Source organism: Drosophila subobscura, chromosome O (assembly GCF_008121235.1).
Source record: "Drosophila subobscura isolate 14011-0131.10 chromosome O, UCBerk_Dsub_1.0, whole genome shotgun sequence".
NCBI lineage: Eukaryota > Metazoa > Arthropoda > Insecta > Diptera > Drosophilidae > Drosophila > Drosophila subobscura.
Window position 1 is genome coordinate 19496505 of NC_048533.1, and position 23967 is coordinate 19520471.

The 23967-nt window shown below is 45.2% G+C and overlaps 6 protein-coding genes across 11 annotated transcripts; 5 read left to right on the forward strand and 1 right to left on the reverse strand.

Annotated features, from left to right (window-relative positions):
• Window positions 1–566: 566 nt before the first annotated feature.
• On the forward strand, window positions 567–11785 carry LOC117899477. Of its 3 annotated transcripts, none has more exons than XM_034809507.1 (5): window positions 567–785; window positions 1739–1848; window positions 9198–9395; window positions 10120–10691; window positions 10756–11785. In XM_034809507.1, the coding sequence occupies exons 2-5, from the start codon at window positions 1801–1803 to the stop codon at window positions 11003–11005; spliced, it is 1068 nt and encodes a 355-aa protein (XP_034665398.1). In that variant the 5' UTR covers window positions 567–785; window positions 1739–1800; the 3' UTR covers window positions 11006–11785. The 3 variants fall into 3 exon arrangements, with proteins under 3 accessions (XP_034665398.1, XP_034665399.1, XP_034665400.1); XM_034809508.1 differs by having other exon boundaries at window positions 773–785; window positions 1749–1848; XM_034809509.1 differs by lacking the exons at window positions 567–785; window positions 1739–1848 and adding an exon at window positions 8722–9037.
• Window positions 11786–12002: 217 nt separating this feature from the next.
• LOC117899475 (TRAF3-interacting protein 1) lies at window positions 12003–14456 on the forward strand. 2 transcript variants are annotated; one of them, XM_034809505.1, is made up of 4 exons: window positions 12003–12281; window positions 12341–12458; window positions 12517–13110; window positions 13192–14456. In XM_034809505.1, exons 1-4 carry the CDS (start codon window positions 12144–12146, stop codon window positions 14190–14192), a joined length of 1851 nt encoding a protein of 616 aa, XP_034665396.1. In that variant the 5' UTR covers window positions 12003–12143; the 3' UTR covers window positions 14193–14456. The 2 variants fall into 2 exon arrangements, with proteins under 2 accessions (XP_034665396.1, XP_034665395.1); XM_034809504.1 differs by having other exon boundaries at window positions 12517–14456.
• Window positions 14365–18276, reverse strand: LOC117899474 (protein suppressor of hairy wing). Of its 3 annotated transcripts, none has more exons than XM_034809501.1 (7): window positions 18142–18276; window positions 16661–17518; window positions 16172–16599; window positions 15973–16105; window positions 15720–15910; window positions 15536–15660; window positions 14365–15472 (listed from the first exon to the last, which is right to left on the reverse strand). In XM_034809501.1, exons 2-7 carry the CDS (start codon window positions 17489–17491, stop codon window positions 14493–14495), a joined length of 2688 nt encoding a protein of 895 aa, XP_034665392.1. In that variant the 5' UTR covers window positions 17492–17518; window positions 18142–18276; the 3' UTR covers window positions 14365–14492. The 3 variants fall into 3 exon arrangements, with proteins under 3 accessions (XP_034665392.1, XP_034665393.1, XP_034665394.1); XM_034809502.1 differs by having other exon boundaries at window positions 18119–18239; XM_034809503.1 differs by lacking the exon at window positions 18142–18276 and adding an exon at window positions 17859–18077.
• On the forward strand, window positions 18250–18908 carry LOC117899480 (DNA-directed RNA polymerase II subunit RPB9). The gene is made up of 2 exons (XM_034809511.1): window positions 18250–18385; window positions 18444–18908. Exons 1-2 carry the CDS (start codon window positions 18376–18378, stop codon window positions 18836–18838), a joined length of 405 nt encoding a protein of 134 aa, XP_034665402.1. The 5' UTR covers window positions 18250–18375; the 3' UTR covers window positions 18839–18908.
• A 390-nt stretch (window positions 18909–19298) lies between these two features.
• Window positions 19299–22517, forward strand: LOC117899476. The gene is made up of 7 exons (XM_034809506.1): window positions 19299–19861; window positions 20752–20865; window positions 20927–21175; window positions 21239–21846; window positions 21911–22028; window positions 22084–22240; window positions 22306–22517. Exons 1-7 carry the CDS (start codon window positions 19441–19443, stop codon window positions 22421–22423), a joined length of 1785 nt encoding a protein of 594 aa, XP_034665397.1. The 5' UTR covers window positions 19299–19440; the 3' UTR covers window positions 22424–22517.
• Window positions 22518–22712: 195 nt separating this feature from the next.
• Window positions 22713–23704, forward strand: LOC117899479 (pro-corazonin). Its single transcript, XM_034809510.1, has 3 exons — window positions 22713–23000; window positions 23061–23279; window positions 23341–23704. Exons 2-3 carry the CDS (start codon window positions 23065–23067, stop codon window positions 23609–23611), a joined length of 486 nt encoding a protein of 161 aa, XP_034665401.1. The 5' UTR covers window positions 22713–23000; window positions 23061–23064; the 3' UTR covers window positions 23612–23704.
• The last annotated feature ends 263 nt before the right edge of the window (window positions 23705–23967 follow it).

Sequence of the window (23967 nt, forward strand, 5' to 3'; positions counted from 1 at the left end):
CTCCCAATGCAACTACCCACCCCAAAGACGTAGTACTGCAGGAAGAGAGCGAGTTGCGGCGAGAGAGAGTCCCTCACTGGTTGCTGTGACGGCTTTGGCTAAGTACTGGCTAAACGAGAGATTGCAAATCAAATGATTAATCAAACAGCAGATAAATTATCTTATCTACAATTCCATTTGGTTTTGTGTAGTCGTATACAATAAAATCGTTTAATCGTTTAATCAGAAAATTATAACAACACTTTTCAATTATATATTAAGAGGTAACCAGCTGACTAAGTGGATTTAAGCAGTGCTTAATATCACTCTACCACCACACACCTCTTATTCACTTCTTGAATGAAACTTAAGCTTAGCGATGGAACCACCTCTAGCTGAGAGAGAGCATTCATTTGCACAAGAGAGAGCGAGAGAGAGATCAAGATATCCACTGCGAGAGAGAGAGCAACTGCAAGCTTTGACGATCGCACGTCGAGAGAGAAAGAGAGAGAGAGAGAGCTGCTCCAACGGTCGACTGTCGACTGTCGGTGTCGACGTCGGTCTCCACCGGGTTGGCGCTTGCCTCCAATCAGTTGTTTTTCAGAGCTGTTTGAAGTTGGTTGGCATTTGGCATATTTGCCCCTAGTAGCAGCAGCAGCATTAGCAGCAGTGCCTTCCCCCTCAAGGCTGTGTTTTCTAGTTAGTTTGTCTGCTTAGGCTAAGCTAATCGTGTGCGCTGCGAAAAACTGAGCTGCTACAAGCACTCGCTCGCGTTGTCGCTGCCGCCGTCGTCGTTCTAAGTTTGTGTGAGTGTCAGAAAGAGTAACAAAAATAACTAAATAATAAAAAAATTAAGTGAAATAAACGCAACTAAACATTAGAAAACGGGGCTAAAAAACCCGCTCGAGTTTGAGTTACTGTTAACTTAACTGTTAACTGTTGTTGCCAAGCGTGGCCCGGCATCGGTGCGGTTCGGTTCGGTTCGGCTCGGTTCCGTTCCGTTCCCGGATTGCCAGACAACAATATAATGCTTTAATTGTATATTTATATACTTACATTTTCTGTATTCATTTGCATTGTGACTGTGACAAACAAAAAGGTGGCGTTGTTTGCCCAATCAGCTACAGCAACAGCTACAAATATCTACAAATATTAATCATGGCAAGAAAAATCTGTAAAATAAATGAATTTTTTCGTAGATAAAAAAAAGTACAGAGTCAGAACTGGTAAAAGATCACGAAACGCGGTACACAAATGCTCTTGCCGAATGCCCGACCGTGTCGCAGTCGTTTGTCGCAGACGGAATACACTCTCCGACACACACACACACACACACACACAGACTCACCCACACGAACCGCCCACGAGTCTGGAGGTGTATCAAAAGCTACTCTGGAGATTTGCACAAGTGTAAAAGACACAAAAACCAAAACCAAAACGAAACGAAAGACCAAAGCAGCCTTGACTAAAGCAAAAAACAACAAAACTAACAAAGTAAAACCCGCAACTAAAGTAAAGTCAGATAAAACAATTGCTCTTAAATTGCACAACGGAAATTTGATTGCAGCAAACACACACGCAAAAAAAAGAAACAAGAAATAATTTCATAATTGTGGAAGAAAAATATGTAAATGAACAATAGAATTGATAAAGAAGCGAACACATGCGAAGTACATATATTTTATATATAAGAAAAATAATAATAAAGCGTGAGTGAGGTGTCCCCAAATACTAAGTATTTTTTTATGTTCTTCTTCAGTTGAAAAAAGATAAAGAAGGGGAATTAAAGAGATCAATAAACCGCATAAAAGATTCGAGGAAATGGATTACATTGTAAAGGCCTACAAAGATTGGAAGCTGCATTCGCAGGTGAGTCACAAATGTATGCGGGGAGAGAGTTTTGGATGAATGAGTGTGTAAGGTTAGGGTTTTCTCTCAGTTTGCAAATTGATGTCAACAACAAGAAAGATTTTTCGATAGCCTCTTAAATTTTACACCAATAAAATGAAATTAAAATATCTACTAAAGTTTGGGAAAGGTTAGTTCTTGCACGAAGTACAGTCTGCAGCGAACTGCACCAGTTGTATCTATCGGATACAGTTTCATTGTTCCACTCAAAGTAACAGATACTCAAATTCAGAGAACGCCTAACTGGCTTCTTTTCTCTATCTTTGTGGCTTTCTTGAACAAAACTGAAATCGATTTCTGTTTCCTCTGTTTGCCTTTTTCTTTTCATTAATATTTCTTTTTTGCAACATTTCTGCGGGCAAGAGACGGTCATGGGAGGTGGAATATGAAAGGCTATAAGCGGTCGTTAGCTCTTGGAGTGGAGCCAAAGTCGATATGTGAATGCACACACGCAGAATACTTGTACAAAAGCAACACCAAGATCAGCAGACAGAATCAAAGAGGAGGCGGGGTAGGAGGCAGTGGTTGGGTTCGGTCTCGCTCTCTCTGTCTCTGTCTCTCCCTCTCCGTGCAGACGCAGACGGAGAAGCCAAAGTGCTTAGCCGCATTTAAGAAAGACCAAGCCAAAAGCCACACGGCAATAGCCAAACACAAAATAATAAATTATTCTGTGAAATACGATCATGTCGAAATGCTCTCGCATGACCCAAGAAAAAAACCAAGCTTGGAATGAACGTTACTTTTGTGTACACTGCACGGCAAGGCATAGACTTTAAAGTCCTGCGAGATTTGATTAAATTATGTTAAATTCTTCAAGAGCATCTCTAGCATCTCTTTCTTGTTACTCGCATTTTATTGCTGTCTCTGGAGCGAGTGCGAATGCCACCAAAGTGGGCTAAGATCGTGGCCAACGAACCAATGCGATGAGTAAGCCCCAACAGTCGTCAGGCAAAAAGGCAAAAAGCAGCAGGCAGCAGCAGTCTCAGTCGCAGCCGCAATCAACTTATGCGGCGGCTCCCCGACTGAATTGCAAATGACTGGCGCGGCGTGGAATGAAGAAATAGCATCAAAAACAAAAGCAAAAGCAAAAGCAAAAGCAGCTGCATTAAAGCGAACACAAAATGCATTTTACACGCTGGACTGCAGTCGCCTCTAATTGTGCCAGTGCACATTGTACATTGTGGGGATATAAACTTAATTCTTGCACTTATGTTGCTCTCCTCTGTGCTGCATTCCTTGTTTTGCTGTCTAAAAATATCCTTAACCTTGGCTGATCGGTGCTCCAGCTCTCTTTTGGGTCTCCTTCTACCTTGGGGTTCAATGTCCCTCCCTGGTGTCCGGTTCTGGCCACCATACCACAACGACGCCGTCTTGCATGTTCTTTTTTCGTTTTTATAGCTTTGGATTTTGGGGTCACACTGAACACACACTGCAGTGTGGTGTGCACCCATCCGCACAATCCAGACCAGGTCTGTCCTTCGGTTAATCCAGCGATAGCGCCTCGACTGACACACTTGCATTTGAATAAGTTTGTGTGGCTCCATACCCGTACATGTGTGTGATCTGGCCTTCACTAATCAGTTAACTGTTTCACCCACAACTGAAAGTCGTACCTCCCACCCTCTGATTTGTGGCCCATGCGGGTGGGCACTAAAAAAAAGTGGCTCTTCACGTGAAGTATAATTATAAATTGCTTCAATTTGGGTCACAGAAACCTTGGTATTAGGGAATATCTTCATCTATCTATAATCACATATTCTTACGAGTATTTACTCGTATTTCCATGCCATAATTGTTTCAATTGCACATAGAAATCCGAGCTGGCGACCTTACTCTATGTGATTATGGGATTAATTAGTTGACTGGCATTTAATTTAAATTCGATTTAGCATCGCGGATTCAGTTCCATAATATTCAATATTCAATAATGATTAATATACTTAATCTTTTCTCAAAACTGCACATATCCAAACATATCCAAACATATCCAAACAACGAAAAGAAGAAATAAACTTTTTAATGACCAACTTCCGATGTGAGAAAACCAGGGATTGAGAAAAACCTACTTTGAGACGCGTGAAAGCCCCCGTAATACTCGTAGACCGTTAAGCAGATCAAGTGGCGCATCTTGGGGAATGCCAAACTGTGAGTCATCAGCTGATCTTCGAGCATCAGTTTTTGGATAATTATCATCAAGTTTTTACCTCCCATTGCACTGTTCGCAACTCAAAGACTGGTTTTTGGTTTTATTCTTTCTTTCTTAATTTTTTTGGGTATTTTATTCTATTTTTCCTTGGGGTTATTTCTGATTGCGGATTTTCTATATTTAAGGTTTATCTTTTGTCCACACAACCGGTTCGTATTGAGCTCTAAGAAATCTATGGCCGATATGCCCCGAATTGTTTTGATCGTGATAGAGAAAAATACAAAAATAATCAGCATTCTTAGGAAAAACAAAATGGGGGTAACAAATGATAAGTCAGCATTTTGTGTGGGAATGAAAAGAATCAGACGATATTTGGGACATTTTGTAGAGCTATCGATCGAGGCATCGATCGGAATTAACCTTGACTCTGAGGCACTAACCAAAGGCTTTATCGATGGTATATAAGCTGAAGCTTTACGTCTTTTGTTTACTCCCAGAAAAAAGCCTTTGTTTGTAGATTATTTTTTTCCACCACATATATCTTGTATTATGCCATAAATTGATCATAAAACGAAGGGAAGGCTGCACCCGTTGTACTCTCCAATTGTTCGGCGATACTTTGAACAAAAGCTACAATCTTATCTACCGATCACTTGTCACTCGGAAAAATAAAACGAAACAAACCCAAACCAAACTGGCAGTCTTTCATTTAATAAAAGCAAATACAAGCGCAAAAACAAGAACATAAAGAACTCAAATATATATATATAATTAATGGCTGAATAAATCATATTGATAGTCACTTGATGGCTTCCCAGCTGTTTTAATGACAATCGCATACGTACTATTATGAAACCAAGCGAAGCAATCAATCATTCGCTCAAGTGCAGAGCGTCGTTAAGGTATAACAACTTAAAAATGCTAAAGTTCTCATAGAGACAACAGAGAACACCTTCGTTTGCATGTACATCAAAGGTTCTTGTACCCAATTGCCATTTGTACTCGTACTAGTTACTATCTCAGTGGAATATTTCTTATGACAAACCTACCGCAAAAACCACAAAGAGTCAGCAAAAAAATCACGGAAACTGTAGGAAACCCCTGACTAACAAGCATCTAGAGAGAAAGAAAGAGTTCATAACACACTGAGGTTGTTTCTGGTGCAATCTTTGAAAGCTGCCGGAAAAGAAACCTCACTACTGCCTCTGCGGAAGTTCCCACTGATGTCATTAAGAAACTTAATGCGATCATTTTGAAAAGGAAGGCAAAGATCGCATAATTATTTATACTTAGGGAAATAATCTTTATACATCTAATTTGTATAGCACTTTTCTGTCGACATTTGCCCTCTTTCTGACTATGTGGAGAACAGAAAAGGTTTCTTTTCGGACAATTGAATAATGACAACGGAGAGACAAGTACACGTGTGCATTTTTCGTTTATGGATACCTATTATTCAATTATGTAGAAAGGTAGTTTCGTGATCATAAATTAGGGTCCGAGCCATAAAAAATCAAAGTTAAGGTTCCAACTGATTGCAGGGTACCAATCCCCCACTGATCATTCTCATGTGCAGCATTCTTAGTCGTTTTCGAATGCCCCTCACTAATGACAGTTATTTTTTGGAATATCATAAAATGTCACGTTGATAAATATGTACATAGATGTGTAGACATTGTACATTATTTACATATATCTAAAGTGCACGTAGGACAGACAACAAAAAATCTTAGAAATTAGCAAAATGCAATCAATAATTGTTGTAACTAAATGACAAACTGTATTCACAGCACTTGGCCTTGGGCATGGTGATAGAGAGAGAGAGAGAGAGAGAGAGAGACAACAGGTGTCTAGTCACCTTAACTAGCCATCAAATCAAGCAACGACTTGAGGCATTTACCACGTTCGGGCAAACGACTGAAGAAGAGCCCACCCCATCCATTAAATTGATCAAGAAATATAAATAAACTTCAATGAAAAGACCACTTAAGACTCGGAACACTTGACGCGGGGCTCTCCGTACATGTGTACATGAGTGCACACGGGGGTTATACAAGCACATTTTCAGACACTTTAAGACCCCCATACGCCAGGGGTATTACAAGTCAAATTCTTTAGGGACTTTCCAGCTAATTCCCCTGATAAGCAAATGCGTATGACAGAGTGCTGGGAGTGGTGACATGAAAGGATGTGCCTTTTTTTTCGCGATATTTGTGTCAAGGATTGGCAGCCACAAACAAGCACAAGAATGATGATGTTTACACGTTGATAGGAAATTACTACTATCTGCAGAACAGTCACGATCCCAGTTAGCAATGTCTGAATCAGCTGCAAAAAGTCATATCTATCTTAAGGTCAATATTTATTATCAAGTGACCAAGTAAACCACACAAAACCCGCAAGAAATCACGAGTCTCTGCAATACTCGTTGTTTGCACATTCAGGCAGTATTTTCCGCAATTATCCAATGCTCCAGATAGCCACAAATGTCTCCAGATACACGAAATATCTGACTACATAGATATATTTTTCGGTAGCTTCTTATTTCTCAGTCACGTACGGAGTTGTACAATTTGTTTTCGTGGCTGTCTCTGATTTGTTTCTGTGTTGTCGTTGCCGTGTTTATCAATTTGCAATTTCCTATTTTGGTAATTTTAATTAATACTAAAGATAGTGCCAGTCCGTCTGTCTGTCTCTCTGTCCGTCTGTCGGTTACTTAAGTCTAACCTTCGCTTATAATTTTTGTGCGCCTTGCACAATTCCATAAATTTGAGACCAGCTGCGCTGGCACATAGAAAAGCAACAAATTGAAATAGATTAGAAACGATATCATTAAATTTATGAGCACACAATTTAGTTGCTCTGACACATTCTCTGGCTGGCTAATTTATGGCTTCGATCTGGCAGTTCTGAAGTTCACTTCAGACCTTCACCTCGCTGTGAAGTTATTCTTTTGGCACAGCAACCGGACAATGGTTTGTGCCTCCCACGACGCTGCAAATTAGTGACTCACCAAAGCGCAGACGCACCTCGGTGGCAGCGAAGCATGTCTGATGTTTCAATTTTAGCGGTGTCTGAGCGAAGATTTACGGGCAGCTTCTTTTAGAGCCAAAGTGCCAAAAAAAAGTGCCATTTAACATTAATTTGTGCATCAATAAACGCAAAAATAAAAAACGGCACAGAGACACTGGCAGAGGCAGACGTGTGCTCGTGTTGTGATCATTACTCAGGTGTGTATGGTTTATTGTGCCGGGAATTGATAATTTGCAGAGAGCTTTCACCGGGTCAGGCTTACGGCTTGTGGGGAGTCCCCTGGGGCCGTTAGAACGAGTGGCATAGCAAGCAGCTCGTGACTGGACTGCATGTCACAAACATGTCAATGACCGTTGTCTATCCACATTTCATTTCTCCCCTACTTTATATTAGATCGTACATAGGGGGCGGTCTGTGGGTGTATGCGTGCATTATCAGTGATGCTTATCAACAAAATATTTGCCAAACATAAATAAATGGCGTCCAATACAGATAGTATGAGCACAAACAAAGAGCTGCAGACAAGAAACATTTGCACAGAGAGCTAAGTACAACTGGTTGTTGTTGTTGTTGACCTTAAGCTACCAGGCTCCGGCTACCGCTGGCTAATATTAATGCAAATAGTTGGCTAAGGAAGTAATTGCCCACAGCCGGGCCCATGCCATGGCATGGCAGCTGCAATAGTGCAATAATATTGCACATACACTTGGGCTCAGATATCAGTTGGATACTAAAGTCACATGGTAATTAACAATCACCGGCACGTCGACCACTAATTTCAATATTTGCTGCTGCTGCAGCAGGCCACGCCACAAGCAGCAGCAGCTGGCCGACTTGCTTTGTTCAAACAGGTTCGAACCTGACTAAATATATACAATACATTAAAAGACGTTTACGTAGACGGCGGCGGATCACGTGAAAAGTGTATACACAACAACCACAACCAAAGTAAATTAGCAACAAAGTAAAGTCTGTTTTTGAGACAAAAGGCAACCAAAACCACGCGCCTCTTGCATTGTATAAGCTGCCAATTCAAAAGCGCGCCATCATTGCAGGCGTGTGGCAACGCTGTTAGCATCAAACACATAGCTATAGGCGTTAGACAGCACTGTACCTTCCTTGTTGTTATAAAGTTGTTTTGCTCGTTTTTTTGGTTGACTCTTTGTTTGTAAACAAGGAAAGGCATGAAAACCACTAAATCTTATGCAGAACTGATTCATCAATCGGGTTAAAATTATGGCTTTAGCGCCGAGAATCCTAATTAGCTGGTAATATCAAATAAAACATACAAATCGAGGGAAATAATTAATTTGAACTAATTTTTGAAACTATCGTGATTTTTTTTTTTTGATATTTAATCGCTACAGCGAAATTGGTTGGTCGCAGATATGAGTCCGCATTGACCAGGTACTTCAGTTTTGTGTTGAATACTATAAAAAGTTACTGAAAATTTTGAACTCAAAAAAGAGTTGTTTGCCGAACGAACACTAGAATTAGAATCATCGTGATATTATCGACCACCATAAGGCCTTTAAACCATCGATAGTGAGCTAGGTCGTTAGTGTCCAACCATCGATAGTACCGATGGTGCCATCGATAGTTCTCCACCTCTACACACTGATATTAATTGTAAACACGAAAATCACAGACGAAACTTTATGTAAAAATTACTATATTTGTGACGTACGGGACGCACAAAGAGACAACATACGTGTTTCGTCATACGTATGTATTTAGCTTGGCAAATAACGTCGCGAAACAACAAAATTGAAAGTGCTGCCAGCAGAGAGAGAAAAGTAAAAGGCGCTACTTGGCTTCTGGGGATTGTATTTGAAAAGTTGCTCCGGACGAGGGCTCTGGAAGGGGGGGGCCTGGGCCTGCATCTGTGTGGGTTCCGCAGTGTGTGCTGGAGTAACAGTTACCGCTTGACACCGTCCGGGGTGTTGCATAGGCGCCTAGGAGCGCCCTCGGGTGAGTTCACAAATTAATTAAGGCGGAAATCGGTGGCACTCCAAATCGGTGTGGTGTCTGGGAGGGGGGGTGTTACGTTGTGGCCATGACATCACATCAAAGCAAATCGAAAACGCATGCAACTTTCTAAACCCCCTTTGGTAATGTCTATTCTTTGCAGTTTCAAGAGATCGTACCTGATATGGATGACACGGAATTCATGTTCAACGAGAAGCAATCAATACGCGACTCCGCGCGCACCCTCAAGCGCTACGGCAGCACCTGCTGCAACAGCTTGAGGAATAACGAGACCCTAATACGGCACATCGTTGACAAGACGGACACGCTGCAGGGAATTGCTCTGAAATATGGCTGCTCGGTAAGTACCCAGATCGATCCAAGCCAAGGGATGACCCACATGCAATTATGGACACGCAAGACTTCAAGTTTTAAATGTCAACTCCATGGAATTTGAATTTTATTGATTTAACAATCGCAACTATTGCCCCCAGCAACTCCACACGTGCCCAGCCAACCCACTCCAATGTCTTCCATCTTCCACTCAGTGCCATCGTTCGGTCCGTCCGTAATTTACGAGCAAACACCCCCACACACCTGCACACCTGTAGGAGCACATGTGGGCAGATGTGATAAGTCGTCTAGCGACTTGGGCAAACAGACAGACGACAGATAGACACGAGGAAAGGGACTGGCAGGTGTCTAGATATTTATCAGACGCGTTATCGCTGGCTATACTGCAGCCAAATGTTTTGGATACTCCCGACTTGACAGATTGCTGCATATGATTTATGTCCACAATGGCAACTGAGACAATATTTGGCTAGAACTAAAACCCAGAGCATCTCTAATGATTAAAGCAATCGTAATAATTGTTGTACAGACCCAAAAAATCAGTAGATTTGGCTACACTTGACACCATTGTCCGTATATGCAGGCGGACAGACAAGACGGCGGTAGCCAGTAGCCATCCGTCAAGCCGTCGGTCGATCGATCGATCAATCAATCAGCTGTCACTGATGCAATTGCAAATAATTGAGTGGATTGAGTGATACTAATATGTTCGCATATCTATCGCATTTCAGACGGAACAAATACGCCGCGCCAACCGGCTCTTTGCCTCGGACAGCCTGTTCTTGCGTCAATTCCTGCTGGTGCCCGTGGAAAAGAACTCTCCCTACTATCCGCAGGTGGGTGGCGGTGATTCAATCGCTGCCTTCGATGTCCTGGCCACACCTCCGGGCACACCCGATGTGAATGTGCAGCGCGAGGCGCAGCAGAATGCCAACAGCATGGTTCAGACGAACAACTACATGAACAGCAGCAGCAGTAGCAGCGGCAGCAGCGGCAGTAGCAGCAATGGAGGCAGCAGCAGCAGCTGCAACACAAGTGGCTCTGCCTCGAGCGTGCGCTCCAACACACAGCAACAGCCACAGCGTCCATACTCGATTGCTGGCGAGCTGCTGGTGCAGGCCAGCGATGAGGATCCGGCCATGACGCACAATCACAATGCGTGCGGCAGCAAGCAGAGCAAGTCCCTGGACTCGGTGGCGGCCATGACGCCCGAGGAGGAGAATCGCAAGTGCATGCATGACTTCCTCAATAAAATCGACAACACCATTTCCGAGTCGCGCAAATATGTGGAACGTTCCAAGGAGTAAGCCCGGAAGATGAAATATCTTTAATATCTTTCAGCTACAATTAATTGATTCCCTTTTCAGTCTGGTCAGCAGTCAGAGTGATGCCGATATTTGCATCAGCGCCAGTGCCGATGTGTTTCCACAACGCCGCAATCCGCTGAACAACTCCTACAAGAACAACAATGAACGTCCGCCTCAGTATCAGCGACACAGTTCGACGGGCAGCGGGAACTCGGACACGGCGCAGCTGTTGAACACAACGCAAACGCGTCGCGTGCAAAACTCGCTGAAGCGTCTCGAGAAGCAGCAGGATGACTTCTTTGAGTTGTAGCAGCAGCAGCAGTCGTCGCTGGGATTGAGACTGGCCTAAATTCAACTGAGAGTTAATTTTAACAAATTGTTTTTAATTGCCGCGCACGGAATGCAGCGTACTCTAAATGTAATATATACGTACTATTATAAATGTTATATGTATCGACACGTAGTACACCTTATACCTTACCTATCCCCTACTCTATACCTTATACCTAATATCTACTACGATAAATCATAGCTAGAACTAATCGTAAGCGCTGCGCTATTCAAACCTGTAGTACGATGACAAGGCCATGTTTGTTGTCCATGTTTTTATTTGATCTTATACAAATATTGTGTCAGCCAGCCCCCTTGTAATTGCCGCCAATTTGCTTGCAAGGTCTGACCTGCCCCCTTATGTCTCTTCCTACCCAATTATGTTTATGATTTGTTTCGTGTATGACTAGCTTTAATTTCGCACTGTGTATAATTTTAGTTATGAGAATTATTAATGTTAATTGTATATAGTCTGTCTGCTCCTACGCTTCGGCAACGCTGTTCGAGAAATTGGCCACCACGCTATAACCACCTAAAAAACTACTGTGTAACTGTAATTTATTTGTTAGCTTTCGAAAGAGTATTAAAAGAAACCGCAACTGAAAATCTAAACCCCAAATGTGTGTGCAATCCAACTCAAGAAACCAAAAACCTCTGCGTAACCCATTCATATCTGAGCCAAGTCATGTTGTGTCTATGAGAGCGAGAGCGAGAGAGAGAGAACCTTTTATAACAAATAAAGTGAGAATTGTGTTGGAACAAAATCAAAAAGTTGTAATCAGAAAAAATCCAAGTCGATAAAAGTCTTCTAGGATGAAACCGGATGAAATTTTATTTATTTTCAATTACAGTTTTATTAAAAGAAATCTCCTATTTTCAATTTAAATTATAAAACAATTTCTATTATCTTTATATTTGGAAAAATTTAATCCATATGAGCAAGGGCAACCCTCCAAACCTTTAAAATTTCCACAAACCAAAGGAATTTCCCAGCAAGGGAGCATGCGCTTGCTTCCTCGGCTCATGGGTTGTCAGGACAACCGGGGACCCAAACAAACAATAGTCGGGGAAAAATAAAAGCATATTTTAACAAGAGAAAAAAACTAAACATAGAAAACATGTCGTCCGATCAAGAATTGGATGCCATTATCAAGGCCACCCAACAGGCCTTGGGTAAGTACATTAAAAAGCCGCCACTCACGGAGAAGCTGCTGAAGAAGCCGCCCTTTCGCTTTCTGATGGATGTGTTCAATTCGGTGAGTAGAAGGCACCTCTGCACGTACCCTTCAGCTTCTAAGACATATTCTGCGTGTAGTTCATCAAGCAGACGGGCACCTTTGAGGGACTGTACACGTTCGAGGAGCAGCAGTTCGAGAACATAGGAGACCGCGATGCCAAGATACGATTCCTGCAAAAAATGATCGATGCAATCAGTGAGTTACGGCTAAAAGGAGTGCAAATCCGATCAACTGATTCATGTCTCATCCACAGAACTAACAACGAAAAGGGACCTCAAAGTGCGCACCTCCAAGATAGTGGCTGGGCAAGAGCCCGAGCTAACCAACGAGCTTCTCCAGGCCATGGCCAGTGTGGCTGAGCAGAACTTGGACTGGCAAACGGCCGTTGATCAGGTGGCGGTGGCTGCCACTGCCCCCCTAAAACCAGCCAAAGAAAAGCCCAAAAAGGAGAACAAACCACCCAGCAAGCAAACCTCGCCATCTGGCAAGGAAGAGGAGGCAAAGCGAGCCAAGGAGAAGCGCGTGTCGCCCCAGGAGCAGAAATTGCGTAAGGCCACCGCGCTGGCCTCCCGCGTTACGCCAACGGAAAAGGAAAAACTTACTCAGAAGAAGACCAAAGCGACTGCTGGTGAGGCAAAGCTCAGTCGGCAGGGCTCCAAGCAGAAGAGCCCATCGCCAGTGAAGCAGAAGGCAAAGACCAAGGGGCAGGCTTCAACCGAGAGCGATTCGGTGGCCATGTCCATGTCACCCGTGCCGGCAGCGGCCGCCAAGCAACCATCACCTGAAGCTGCACCCAAAAGATCATCACCTGAGGCTGTACCCAAGAAAGCATCACCTGAGGCTGTACCCAAAAATGCATCATCTGAAGCTGTAGCCAAGAGATCATCACCTGAGGCTGTACCAAAGAAAGCGTCTCCTGAGGCAGTTACCAAGAAACCATCTCCATCCTCATCCCCCAAAGTTTCCAAGGAAGCGGCAGCTGAGCCAGCCCAAGAAACCAATCTGACAGCGCCCCCCACTGAGTCGGAGAGTCGCAAATCGTCTAGCAAAAGCCGACGCTCCAGTGGCAGTCAGAGGCAGTTGGCAGCAGCCCAAGCAGAACCAGAACAGCCTGCATCCTCCTCCAAGATTCAGCAGCAGCAGCCAGAACCAAGTGCACAGGCAGACTCCAACAACAACCAGGAGGAGGCCAGGCAAGTGGCTGCTTCCCTCACACGAGAAAACTCCAAGGAAACCAATCAGCGGCCACGCACTTCATTGCGGCCGCCAAGTGCTCGGCCAGCCTCCGCTCGTCCCGGTGCCCCACGACGTCGCAATGTGGAGATTGTGCTGCAGCCAAATGATCAGATTAAGATGTCTGGCATCAATGTGAAGCTGGAGACATTTGGGGACCTGGACGATGACGGCGAGAATCTGGTGATCATCGAAGATGCCAACTCCCACGACATTGAGAAGGGCGCTGCAGAGGAGCCGCTGCTGGAGGGTCAGCTAGATGCTCAGGGCCGACTGGTGCAGCAAATTCTGGAGACCCAAAAGGAGTTGGTGCACCAGAGTGCCGAGACGGAGCAGCCGGCCACTCAAACCAATCAGGCTGCCCGTCAGAGTTCTGCACGGCAAGTGAACGATCTACGCGATCTCATCCAGAGCCTGACCAAAGCGGTGAATCCTCTGGGTAAGCTGATGGATTTCATACCCGAGGACATTGATGCCATGCAGCTGGAGCTGACAATGTGGCGCGACACCTACACACAGGCAGCCACAGAGCTGAAGCGTGAGCGGAGTCTCACGGCATCCGCCACAGAGCCGATGAAGCATCAACTGCAGCAGATCGATGCCAGCATTGCGGAGTACGAGGAGCTAATCGACGAGAGTCGCCACAAGATACTCCAGAACAATGCGCGCATTCTGAAGATGCTGATGGAACAATGAACAATGTGAAGAGTACATTTTGGATTATTGTGTTTTAATATTTGTTTCTATAAAAAATAGATGGATAAACTACACCACATGAATATACATGTGTATAATTTCGTAACGTGTGAAATTTTTGTAAATATAATATCAAAATATCTTCAACATTTGTGTCAGCAAAGGTGCTTCGTGTATAAATCGTTTTGGGTGCGCACTAACAAATTAACAGACAGGTCCGGATGCATTCATTTCTAAGGTCACTTGGTGTTTGAACCGAAACCGAAACCCAAAGTGTAACTTTATCGTCTAAGCCTATCCCTAAGCCTTATCGTCTGCTGGGGTCTCTGCGGTCTCCGACTTGTTGTCTGCTGCAGCATCATTGTCTTTCTTCTTGCCATCCTCCTCCTCATCGTCGTCTTGGTCCTCGTCTCCTAGCACATACTCGATGACATCGTCGATGGGGAAATTGTTGAGCAGGGACCGTATGGACTCATTGTGTATGACCACAGTGAAGAGAAGCTTGCAATATTCGCGCATGCGATCGCCGTATTCCAACTCAGCGTAGTTCTCCTCATCCTTGCTGAGATCGTGGCCACAGTTCTCGATCACCTTGCAGAGCATTGTCTCCTCGGAGATGTTGGGCCAGCCGTACTTCTTGAGGACGTGTGGATCGACCAGCATGTCAATCAATTTGGCGACATTCTCCTTGAGCTTCAGGTCGCATTCGGTGAGCACATCGCCGCTGAAATCATCCTCACTTGTCGGCTCCTCCATGTTGTCGGCAATAGCTGCGGCCAAGCTGGCAGCAAGTGATTTTCGCTGCTCCTTCTTAACCACCGGGGAAGAAGCCGCTTTCTTCGACTCACTTCTGTTAGCCTCCGGCTTGACACTGTCCGCCCCTTTAGCGGGCACCTGTTGGTCGCTGCTGGTGCCCCCATCATCCAGGGGCAGAATTGTGTATGTCTCGTTCTCCAGGATGATGGTCTGGGCACTGCCATCGTCCACCAGAAACTCCCTGACCACAACTCCATTGCCATCGGTTTGGCTGGAAATCAGCGAGCCCGCCGATGCATGAAGATCAACGATTTCAGTATCCTCCTCTGCTTCGGCAGACTTTTTGGACTTGCTGATCTTTGCTGGTGGCGGCTCGACGCCAAAGATGTCATCCGGATCGCATTCGTGGACGCAGCGAATGTGCTTGCGCAAGGTCTCGGTGCTGTCGAAGTTCTTGTCACAAATAGCGCAGTCTGTGCGCTCGATAACCTTGGTGATTGACCGCTTGGCTCGTTGTGGTTTGGCTGTAAAGGCAGTGGAGAGATTAGATGGGCAAGTAATTTTACAGGAGCTGTTTAATAGCTTACGCGAATGATCGCCGGCATCCATGTGCTCCTTGAGCAGAGCTGTGGTGCGGAAGGTACGCTTGCAGTCAGTGCAAGCGAATGAGGCGCGCTTCTGCCGCGTGTGCTCCTTAACGTGGCGCTCGTGTCTGGTTTACAGAGTCATAATTAATAGAGATCTTTTAGTCCGATTACAGGGATTACTTACTGCCTTTCTGTCTTGAATTTTTCATCACACAAATCGCAGGCATAGGGACGTATGTGGGTTTTGGAATGGGTGCGCAACTGGGTGGCCTGGATGAAGCTCTTGCCGCACTCGTTGCACTTGTGCGGACGCTCTCCGGTGTGTCGCTTCATGTGGCGATTGAGCACCTCCTTCACAGCAAAGGATTGATTGCACTAAAAGACCAATTGGAATTGGAAATAATGTTGAAGGATATGCAGGATCTTCCGGCACTTACCACTGTGCAGCTGTAGGGCTTCTCGCCGGTGTGGTAGCGTCGGTGCTTCTTGAGAGCCACCAAGGCCGAGAACTTCTTGTCACACAGATCGCAATCGAATGGCTTCTCCCCAGTGTGAGTGCGTATGTGTATGCTGCCAGAACAAAGACAAAACCATTAAAGGAATAAAGAAATCCAATATGGCTAGCAATCCACTCACTTCAGCGTTGACAGGCTGTAGAAGCAGTTCTTGCAGGTGTGGCACATGTACTCTGGCTTCTTCACTACTTGTGTGCCCAAATGTTGCTTCAGATGCGAGCGCAGATTGTCGAGGCGATAGAAGACACGATCGCACACCTTACAGCTCATGGTATCGTTCTCATTGGCAGAGCAAGAGGAATACTTCTGGTGGCGCTTCAAGTGATAGGAGCGTGTAAAGTCCTTCCCGCAAATCTTACAGGCATATGGCTTGCCACGTGACTTGTGCTGCTCCTCGTGAAGCGTCAGCAATGCGGCGCTGCGCAAATTGGCATTGCAAATGGAACAGGGATAAGTATTAAATTCCGAGTGCGAGATGAAGATGTGACGCTCATAGCTTGTCTGCGTTTTGAAAGACTTTGGACAATCGGGGCAATTGATGTGGCCCAACTGCAGGAGGAAGATAGACAATTTATATATTAAATCCCCATTGGATCGTCTGTATACTCACATGAAAGGTGTCGTAGCTCTCGCTGCAGCAGAAGCAAATGTCCTTTTTCTCCATCACCACAGCATCCTTTTCAATCTTCTCCAAGTTCTTGAGCATGTCCGCCTTGCGCAAATGATAGCCACTGTCATAGCGACAGAATTCCAAATGCTTCTTAAGGCTCTTCACACGGCGGAATGTCTTGTAGCACTTGCCGCAAACATGTTCAACCATTTCCTTTATAGCTCCTTGGCTGCCACCGGTGCGCTCAACAGCGGCATCGTCCTCACCATTGTCGTCTTCTGGACTTGAAACCACAATCTCTTCGCCATTGGGTCGACCCGCCACAGGTTCTGTCTCATCCTCATCGGCTAGGATAAAGGCAATGCTCTCGTCCTCCTCTGATACACTGGATGTGGTGTCTGCCTTGCTGTTCTCGGCCTTGACGGCCTGCAGCACATAATGATCCATCTTCTTCTTCTGTTTGGTGGGGGACGTCTTGATCTTTGTCGTCTCCACAGCCGTAGCCGTCGATGGAGCCAGGCGCTTCTCGTTTAATATCTTAACAGAGCCCGAGGGACTGACTGTCTTTTGAGGGCTGCGTTTGTCCGCTTTCGGGGTCAACAACGCATCCTCGTTGAGAATTTTGATGCGAGCGCCGCCAAGGCTCCCACGTTTCTCCGGCTTGACTGAAGCGGCGACATCGTTCAGCAGCTTCATGCGCGTCGTCGGGCCCTTGACTCTGGGCAAGCATAGCTTGTCCACGCCAATTATTTTCACTACAGTTGTGCTAGACCTGCTGCCCCTTTCGGAGGAGCCATCTGTCTTTCTTCCCTCCTTGGCGGCGGCACTCATGCTGGCTGGCCTCCTCGCTAGGTGGATCTATGGAAAGAGGATCTATTTTAAGAGTGTTGAAAAATATATCAAGGACCCGCTGATCCATGACAAGCCTACTTTTGGGCCCGTGATTTAATTTAATTTGTTTTTTTTTGCCAGCGTCAGCAACGCCTATAAGCAGCTCACGAAGAAAAATGGCGGCCCCTCATTTGATCGCTGGAGAGCGATGTGGCTGGGGGAGAGCGAGCGAGAGCACACTAGTGCTGACGCACAGCAGCAGACGCAACAAGTCTCGCTCCTCGCTCTTTTACGCGTCTTTGTACGAAAAAATATATATTTAAGGGGTTGAAAACAATTCTAATAGATATTGAAATTTGTTGCATACTTTTCAATATTGTTTTCTACTCTGCCGGGCGGCACCGAGGGATCTGATGCGGGCCGAAAACTCCTTCCGTCCCGGCGGTGTCTCAAACTAACTGTATCTGTTCTGTCCCCGACGAAAGAAAGTAGGGGCGAGAGCGATCGCGTTCACAATGTCACAATGCAATGCTATGCCACTTCAGTGCGCCTAAACTGCGCCACTTCACGAGAAAAACCGGAACGACTTAATTGCAAGATTGAATTCGCTGGATTTGTATCACTTACACGACAATATAATCAAAATTTACCTAACTCTGTGCTTCAAAATTCCAGCACGACAAGCCGTGTTGTATAGGTTACATCTATCGTCTATCGGTGATCACAATCGGTGCTGCCGTTCTGACGAAATCTACAGACTGTTTACTTTTTGCGTGTAGAATCAGGGTTGCACGTCACTTCCCACTGGTCTGGCAGCACCGTCGACTATCGAGGGTGGTGTTGGGCAGCGTCAGACAGTCGTTTTTACGAGAACCAGCATTTTCATGAAATCAGGTAAATATCAGAAAATAATGTTTAAAAATGCAAATAATAAAGTGTTCTACTCACGTAGACCTAATGACCACTGCGTTCGACGCATCGCACACCGAGGGCCCCGGTTTCGTGGGCATTCGGTTCTGCCAGGAGTGCAACAACATGTTGTACCCCAAGGAGGACAAGGAGAACAAAATTCTGCTCTATGCGTGCCGAAATTGTGACTACAAGCAGGAGGCCGACTCCAATTGCATATACGTAAACAAAATTATGCACGAAATCGATGAACTGACCCACATTGTGCCCGACGTCATCTCAGATCCCACACTGCCGCGCACCGAAGACCATGCATGCCCAAAGTGTTCGCATCGGGAGGCGGTCTTCTTCCAGGCCCAGACACGGCGTGCCGAGGAGGAGATGCGACTGTACTATGTGTGCACCAATCAAAACTGCACTCACCGCTGGACAGAGTAGACACAGCTGATGCGACCTATCATTGTAGTTAATGGCAAATACTTTCAAATATAAATAACACTTTTCTATATATCATACCTATAGTATACAGTAAACGTTGGGCCGGTCTAGACGCGCGCCAGCATTCACATTGAGTTCTCCAAGCCGCCGCAATAATGTCTCAGGCAGGCGCTCAATACTTGATTGCTGGTCATTGCAACAACAATATCAGCACCAGCAACAACAGCAACAGAAGTGAAAAAAACACAAATTAATTGCTGCTGCTCTTTTGGCTTGCTTACGTTGAGAGAGAGAGGGAGAGCATGCAAATTCCGCAGCTCTTCGTTCGAAATGACAATTCTTCATATTTATCATTGTTCTGCTCTAATCGAAGCTGACAAACACAAAACACAAAAGAAGAAATGATTGAACAAGTTTCTTGTGCGTATCAAGCGGCTGCTGCTGCTGCTCGGACCTGGCCTGGCCCAGTCCCCGGACCCGTCGTTAACTTTAGTTTGTGTTTAGAACTTGGCGCGACGTGTTGATTAAATCGCAGAAATGTGCTAAGAATACACCAACGAAAATAACTCGAATTGGGAATACATTATTCGGCGTGCTTTAAAATGGCTAAACCAAGGCCATCCGGGGACTCGACGGCGGCGTCTTCTCCTGCTGTGGAGGAGCCCAAGCTGAACTACTTCCAGAAGCTTTGGGCGTATCGCAAATACCTGGTCATTGAGCCGTTCTTTTTCTTCTACTTCATGGCATCCGTCTTCAATTCCGTGGCCATGCAGAATTTCCCCCTCGATAAGGCCTGCCGCGTCAATCTTGGCTACAACAAAATCGTCTGCGACACCATGCTGGACAAATCGGAGCTGGGCATCGAGTGTGATGACTTTAGCTTTGAAAACACCACCACGGGGGCTACAGCCGATCTGCTGGGACTGGTCATCGGTGCACCGGGCTTTAACTATACCGTTTGCAAGGCGGAACTTGAGGCGCAAATCCTAGCCGCCGATGTCTCGGGCAAACGTGCCCCGATAGGTGCGATTTTTGTATTTATAAACCAATCAGAAATTTCTCATAACACGATTCGTTCATTCCACCATATACACGTTCTGGCGTTTGCCATTAGCAATGCTGAAATTTCAAGTTTCCAGTTTCCAGAAATACACGAAATTCTTCGCCTCTGCATATTAAATATCACCCAACTACCCCTTTGGGATTCACATGCAAAGGTCGACTCTTTTATGTACAGAATCTTTGCTTCTACACTTTGATGGATATCGTCGGAAATTAGCGGTTAACCAAACATCTAATTACCGCCTTTAATTGATTCCCTCGTGCGTTTTTCTCCCCCATTATATCATTGGGTGATTAATTTAAAGCCAGCGACTATCGTACGAAATTTTGAAACCTGTTCTTTACAACTTTCGTGGGTTCACTGCCACTGCCATTGCCATGGATGGCATTTCATCTGCGCTGCCTACAAACATTTTATATTCGAATTATTTCTATATACAGGCGCAACCAAATATGTCATTTACATAGAGCTTCTCGCGGTATTCCGGTTTTTCTGCGAGGCGGGAGGGAAGCATTTATTGTATCTAAATTAAAGACCCATCAATACCATTAGAATGCATTGCATCAGCACCGGTGGGGAGGGGAAGGGGAGGGGCTAGTAGAAACGTTCTTGAAATACTAATTGAGATTTCACTGGCATTACATGGAAGCATTTTTGAGCATATTACTCAGCTTTATCTCATCTCATGTTCAAACAAATGTCCCGCAGCCATCACTTGACATCTGGAATGGGGGTTGAGATTGTTGTTATCTTGAAACATGATTAAGTTGAGGCTACAAAATGTGCTAATTTATTTAAATTCGTATGTAAACTTGAGCACTTTTATGATTATATTTTTGTATCCGATTAGCTGCTATTTTCCCACTGATTGTTCTGCTCTTCGCTGGAGGTTGGGCGGATCGGTACAACAAACGTAAACCATGCATGATATTGCCCATCATTGGCGAGGCCTTGTCCTTTGGCTGTAAGTATCCAAACTAAATCCAAGCATATGAAATACCAACCTCAACTTTGTTGCTCTGTAGGTCAGTTCATCTCTGCGATATTCTTTGACTCGCTGCCCATGGAATTTGGGGCATACTGTGAGGCCATTGTGCCGGCATTGTTTGGTGGACTGACCTTCTGTTTGATGGCAATCTACAGCTACATCACCATAGCCACACCCGAAGAGGATCGTGTCTTCAGGTTCGGCATCTTTGCCATGTTTGTCACGGGTGTGCCGTTTATAGGTCAACCCATTAGTGGTCTACTCTTTCAGACCTTGGGCTATACACGTGAGTGCAGCACAAAGAAACAAAATACTAAATCAATTAATGATTAACGATCCCTGATTTCAGTTTCCTTTGCATCGGCCATTGCGTTTCAGATAATTGCCATCCTTTACATCATCTTCTTTATAAAGGAAATAAAAACCACACCGAAAGCAGCCCCGAATGAGCCACCACCCTTGCCGACGACGCTGCCACCCAAGCAGGGTGCGGAAAACATGGCCTATGAGACGACCAACCTGGAAGAGCTTCATCATCAAGTGAACAAGAATGTCAACTTCCAGCTAACACCACAAATGGAGCCAAAGGTGGAGGTGGTGCCACCCAGGCGCTCCTTCCTGAAGGAACTCTTTGATCCCACGCTGGTGATGGACTGCCTCAAGTTTCCGCTGATTAAGCGGCCCAACAATGGGCGCCTGCTGCTCGTACTCCTGCTGTGGGCCTACTTCTTGACGGTGGGACCCACCTCGGGCGAGAACGACTACTGGTATCGGTTCACGCTGAAAAAACTCTCCTGGAATGGCAACGATTTCAGCATTTACCTGACTCTCTCGAGTGGAGCCGCCCTGGTGGGCACTTTCATTGGCACAGCAATTCTCAGCAAATTGCTCAAAGTATCGGACTCCATGATTGGCATGCTCTCCGCCCTCTCCATTGTGTGTTCCCGTGTGCTATTTGTGAGTATTTATTGTGGTCAAAACTGTTGATAAACCTCCAATGATTTATATGTGATTTGTCCAGGCCTTTGCCAGCACTACTTCCTCCTTTTACGTGGCTGGAGTGGTGGACATGTTCGTCAGTCTGCGAGTGATTGCCATCAAGACAATTGGCTCCAGCATCGTGGATGGCGACGAGCTAAGTAAGTGGATGAAAATCGCTACCGAATTTAATATTAACTCTTTCTTTTTGAATAGGCAAAATGTATTCCATCTTTGGCATCAGCGAACCCATTGCACAGTTCATCTTTCCGCCCATCTTCAGTGAGATTTACAAGAGAACCGTCGACTCCTTCCCAGGTGCAATTTTTCTATTTGGCGAAATCTTCTACATTCCCAATGTGTTGGTCTTTGTGTAAGTGCTTAGCTGTACTCTAAATACATATATATTATTTAATTTATTATTTCCTTAACCTTTAGCTTGTGCTACTTCATCCTGCGACGTCGAAAGGCCAACCAGGCAAAGGATGCCGTGGAGCTGGAGAGAAATGGCGCAAATGGTGGCCATGCACCCGACAGCGAGATTACTAGTCTTTGAATCAATTAAAACCCCAGCCACCGTGTTGCATGTGTATATTTTTGTCTATTTTTGTATATTTATAAAGATGTTTATTTTCGTAAATCACTGATAACAGACTGGCTTAAGGTTTTCCCCCAAGTCACAGCTTCCAACCAACCCCCTGCGGCAGTGGCCACAAATTGCTTTTTTGGGTAGCAATTTTAGTTTATTTTCTGCCACACGGCACGGCATAGGAGCCTTTCAACAAGTGGTGTGGTAGTTTTCCAATCAGCAAATGCATTCAGCTTGGGCAGCCATCTGGAGGGTAGTGGCATAGTGGGCGTGGGCGTGGGTTGGGGCCCTGGCGCCGCACTTTATGTGGGTGTTAACCACTGCCTTAAAACAATTGGGTGCTAATAATCCCAGTTAATCTGCATAAGTGAGAGCGTGTGAATATGCCTGGAAGGCAGTGGTGCACGAATTACTGGCACGCCACATCCTTGGAAGTACTCTGCTCTGCTCTGCTCTGCTCTTTGATGGCATCAATATAAAAGACCTGGCAGGACCCTCACTTACTCAGACGGTGCTCAGACCTCGTCCTGTGTGGTTTGAACTGGTAAGAATACTTCACTTACCATTCAAATAAATGGTTTAATATGAAGCAACAATTTTCCAGAAACATGATGCGTCTCCTGCTGCTGCCCCTGTTCCTTTTCACCCTCTCCATGGCCTGCATGGGCCAGACGTTTCAGTACTCCCGCGGCTGGACCAACGGCAAGCGGGCCCTAACTCCGTCCTCTCTTCTGGGCAATGGACACTTCCATCGTGGCAACGAATTGGCTTTCTCAGATCTCTATGACGTCCAGGACTGGAGCAGTGAACGCAGACTGGAACGGTGAGTATTCTTTCACTTCGTGAGGTTCTGCTAAGGTTCTGGTTCCTGGGAATATTTTCAGCTGCCTGGCGCAGCTGCAGCGATCGCTGCTGAGTCGGGTCTATGGCTCCGGCACAGACTTCAACGCGAATCGTGCCGAACTGGAAACCAGCGACAGTGGCAGCTCCCGCAACAGAGGAAATAACAACAACGAAAATGTTTTATACCCAAATCCCATTCAAAATCGGCACCACTCGTCGAATGAACTTCTTGAGGAAATCACTGCTGCGGTGGCCGGAACCGGAACGGCGGGTGCGGGCTCCGGCGAGCCGAGCGTGTTTGGAAAACATTAGCTCAGACTTCGAATTGTTATTGTATTTTAAATCTTTTGTGGAACTAGCAAGAAAATGCTACAAAAATGTAAAAAAAAGGAACATGTTATATTTTTTGGCACATGGTCAATAAAACAACACATTAAATAAATAATTACACAGAATTACTTATATATCTTCATATAATTGGATGTCGGTATAATTGGTTGTCGTCTTCAAACTAAATGCGTGTTACCGCCGAACTCAACTTTCTTTTATCGCACAATAGTACCGATATTGTTGCGCCAACTACCCAGTGCATCTATAATGGTCGTATGACACTACTAACGACTTTATTTGAAGGAGAGAGATGCAATAGCTTACGGGAAAAGCATGCC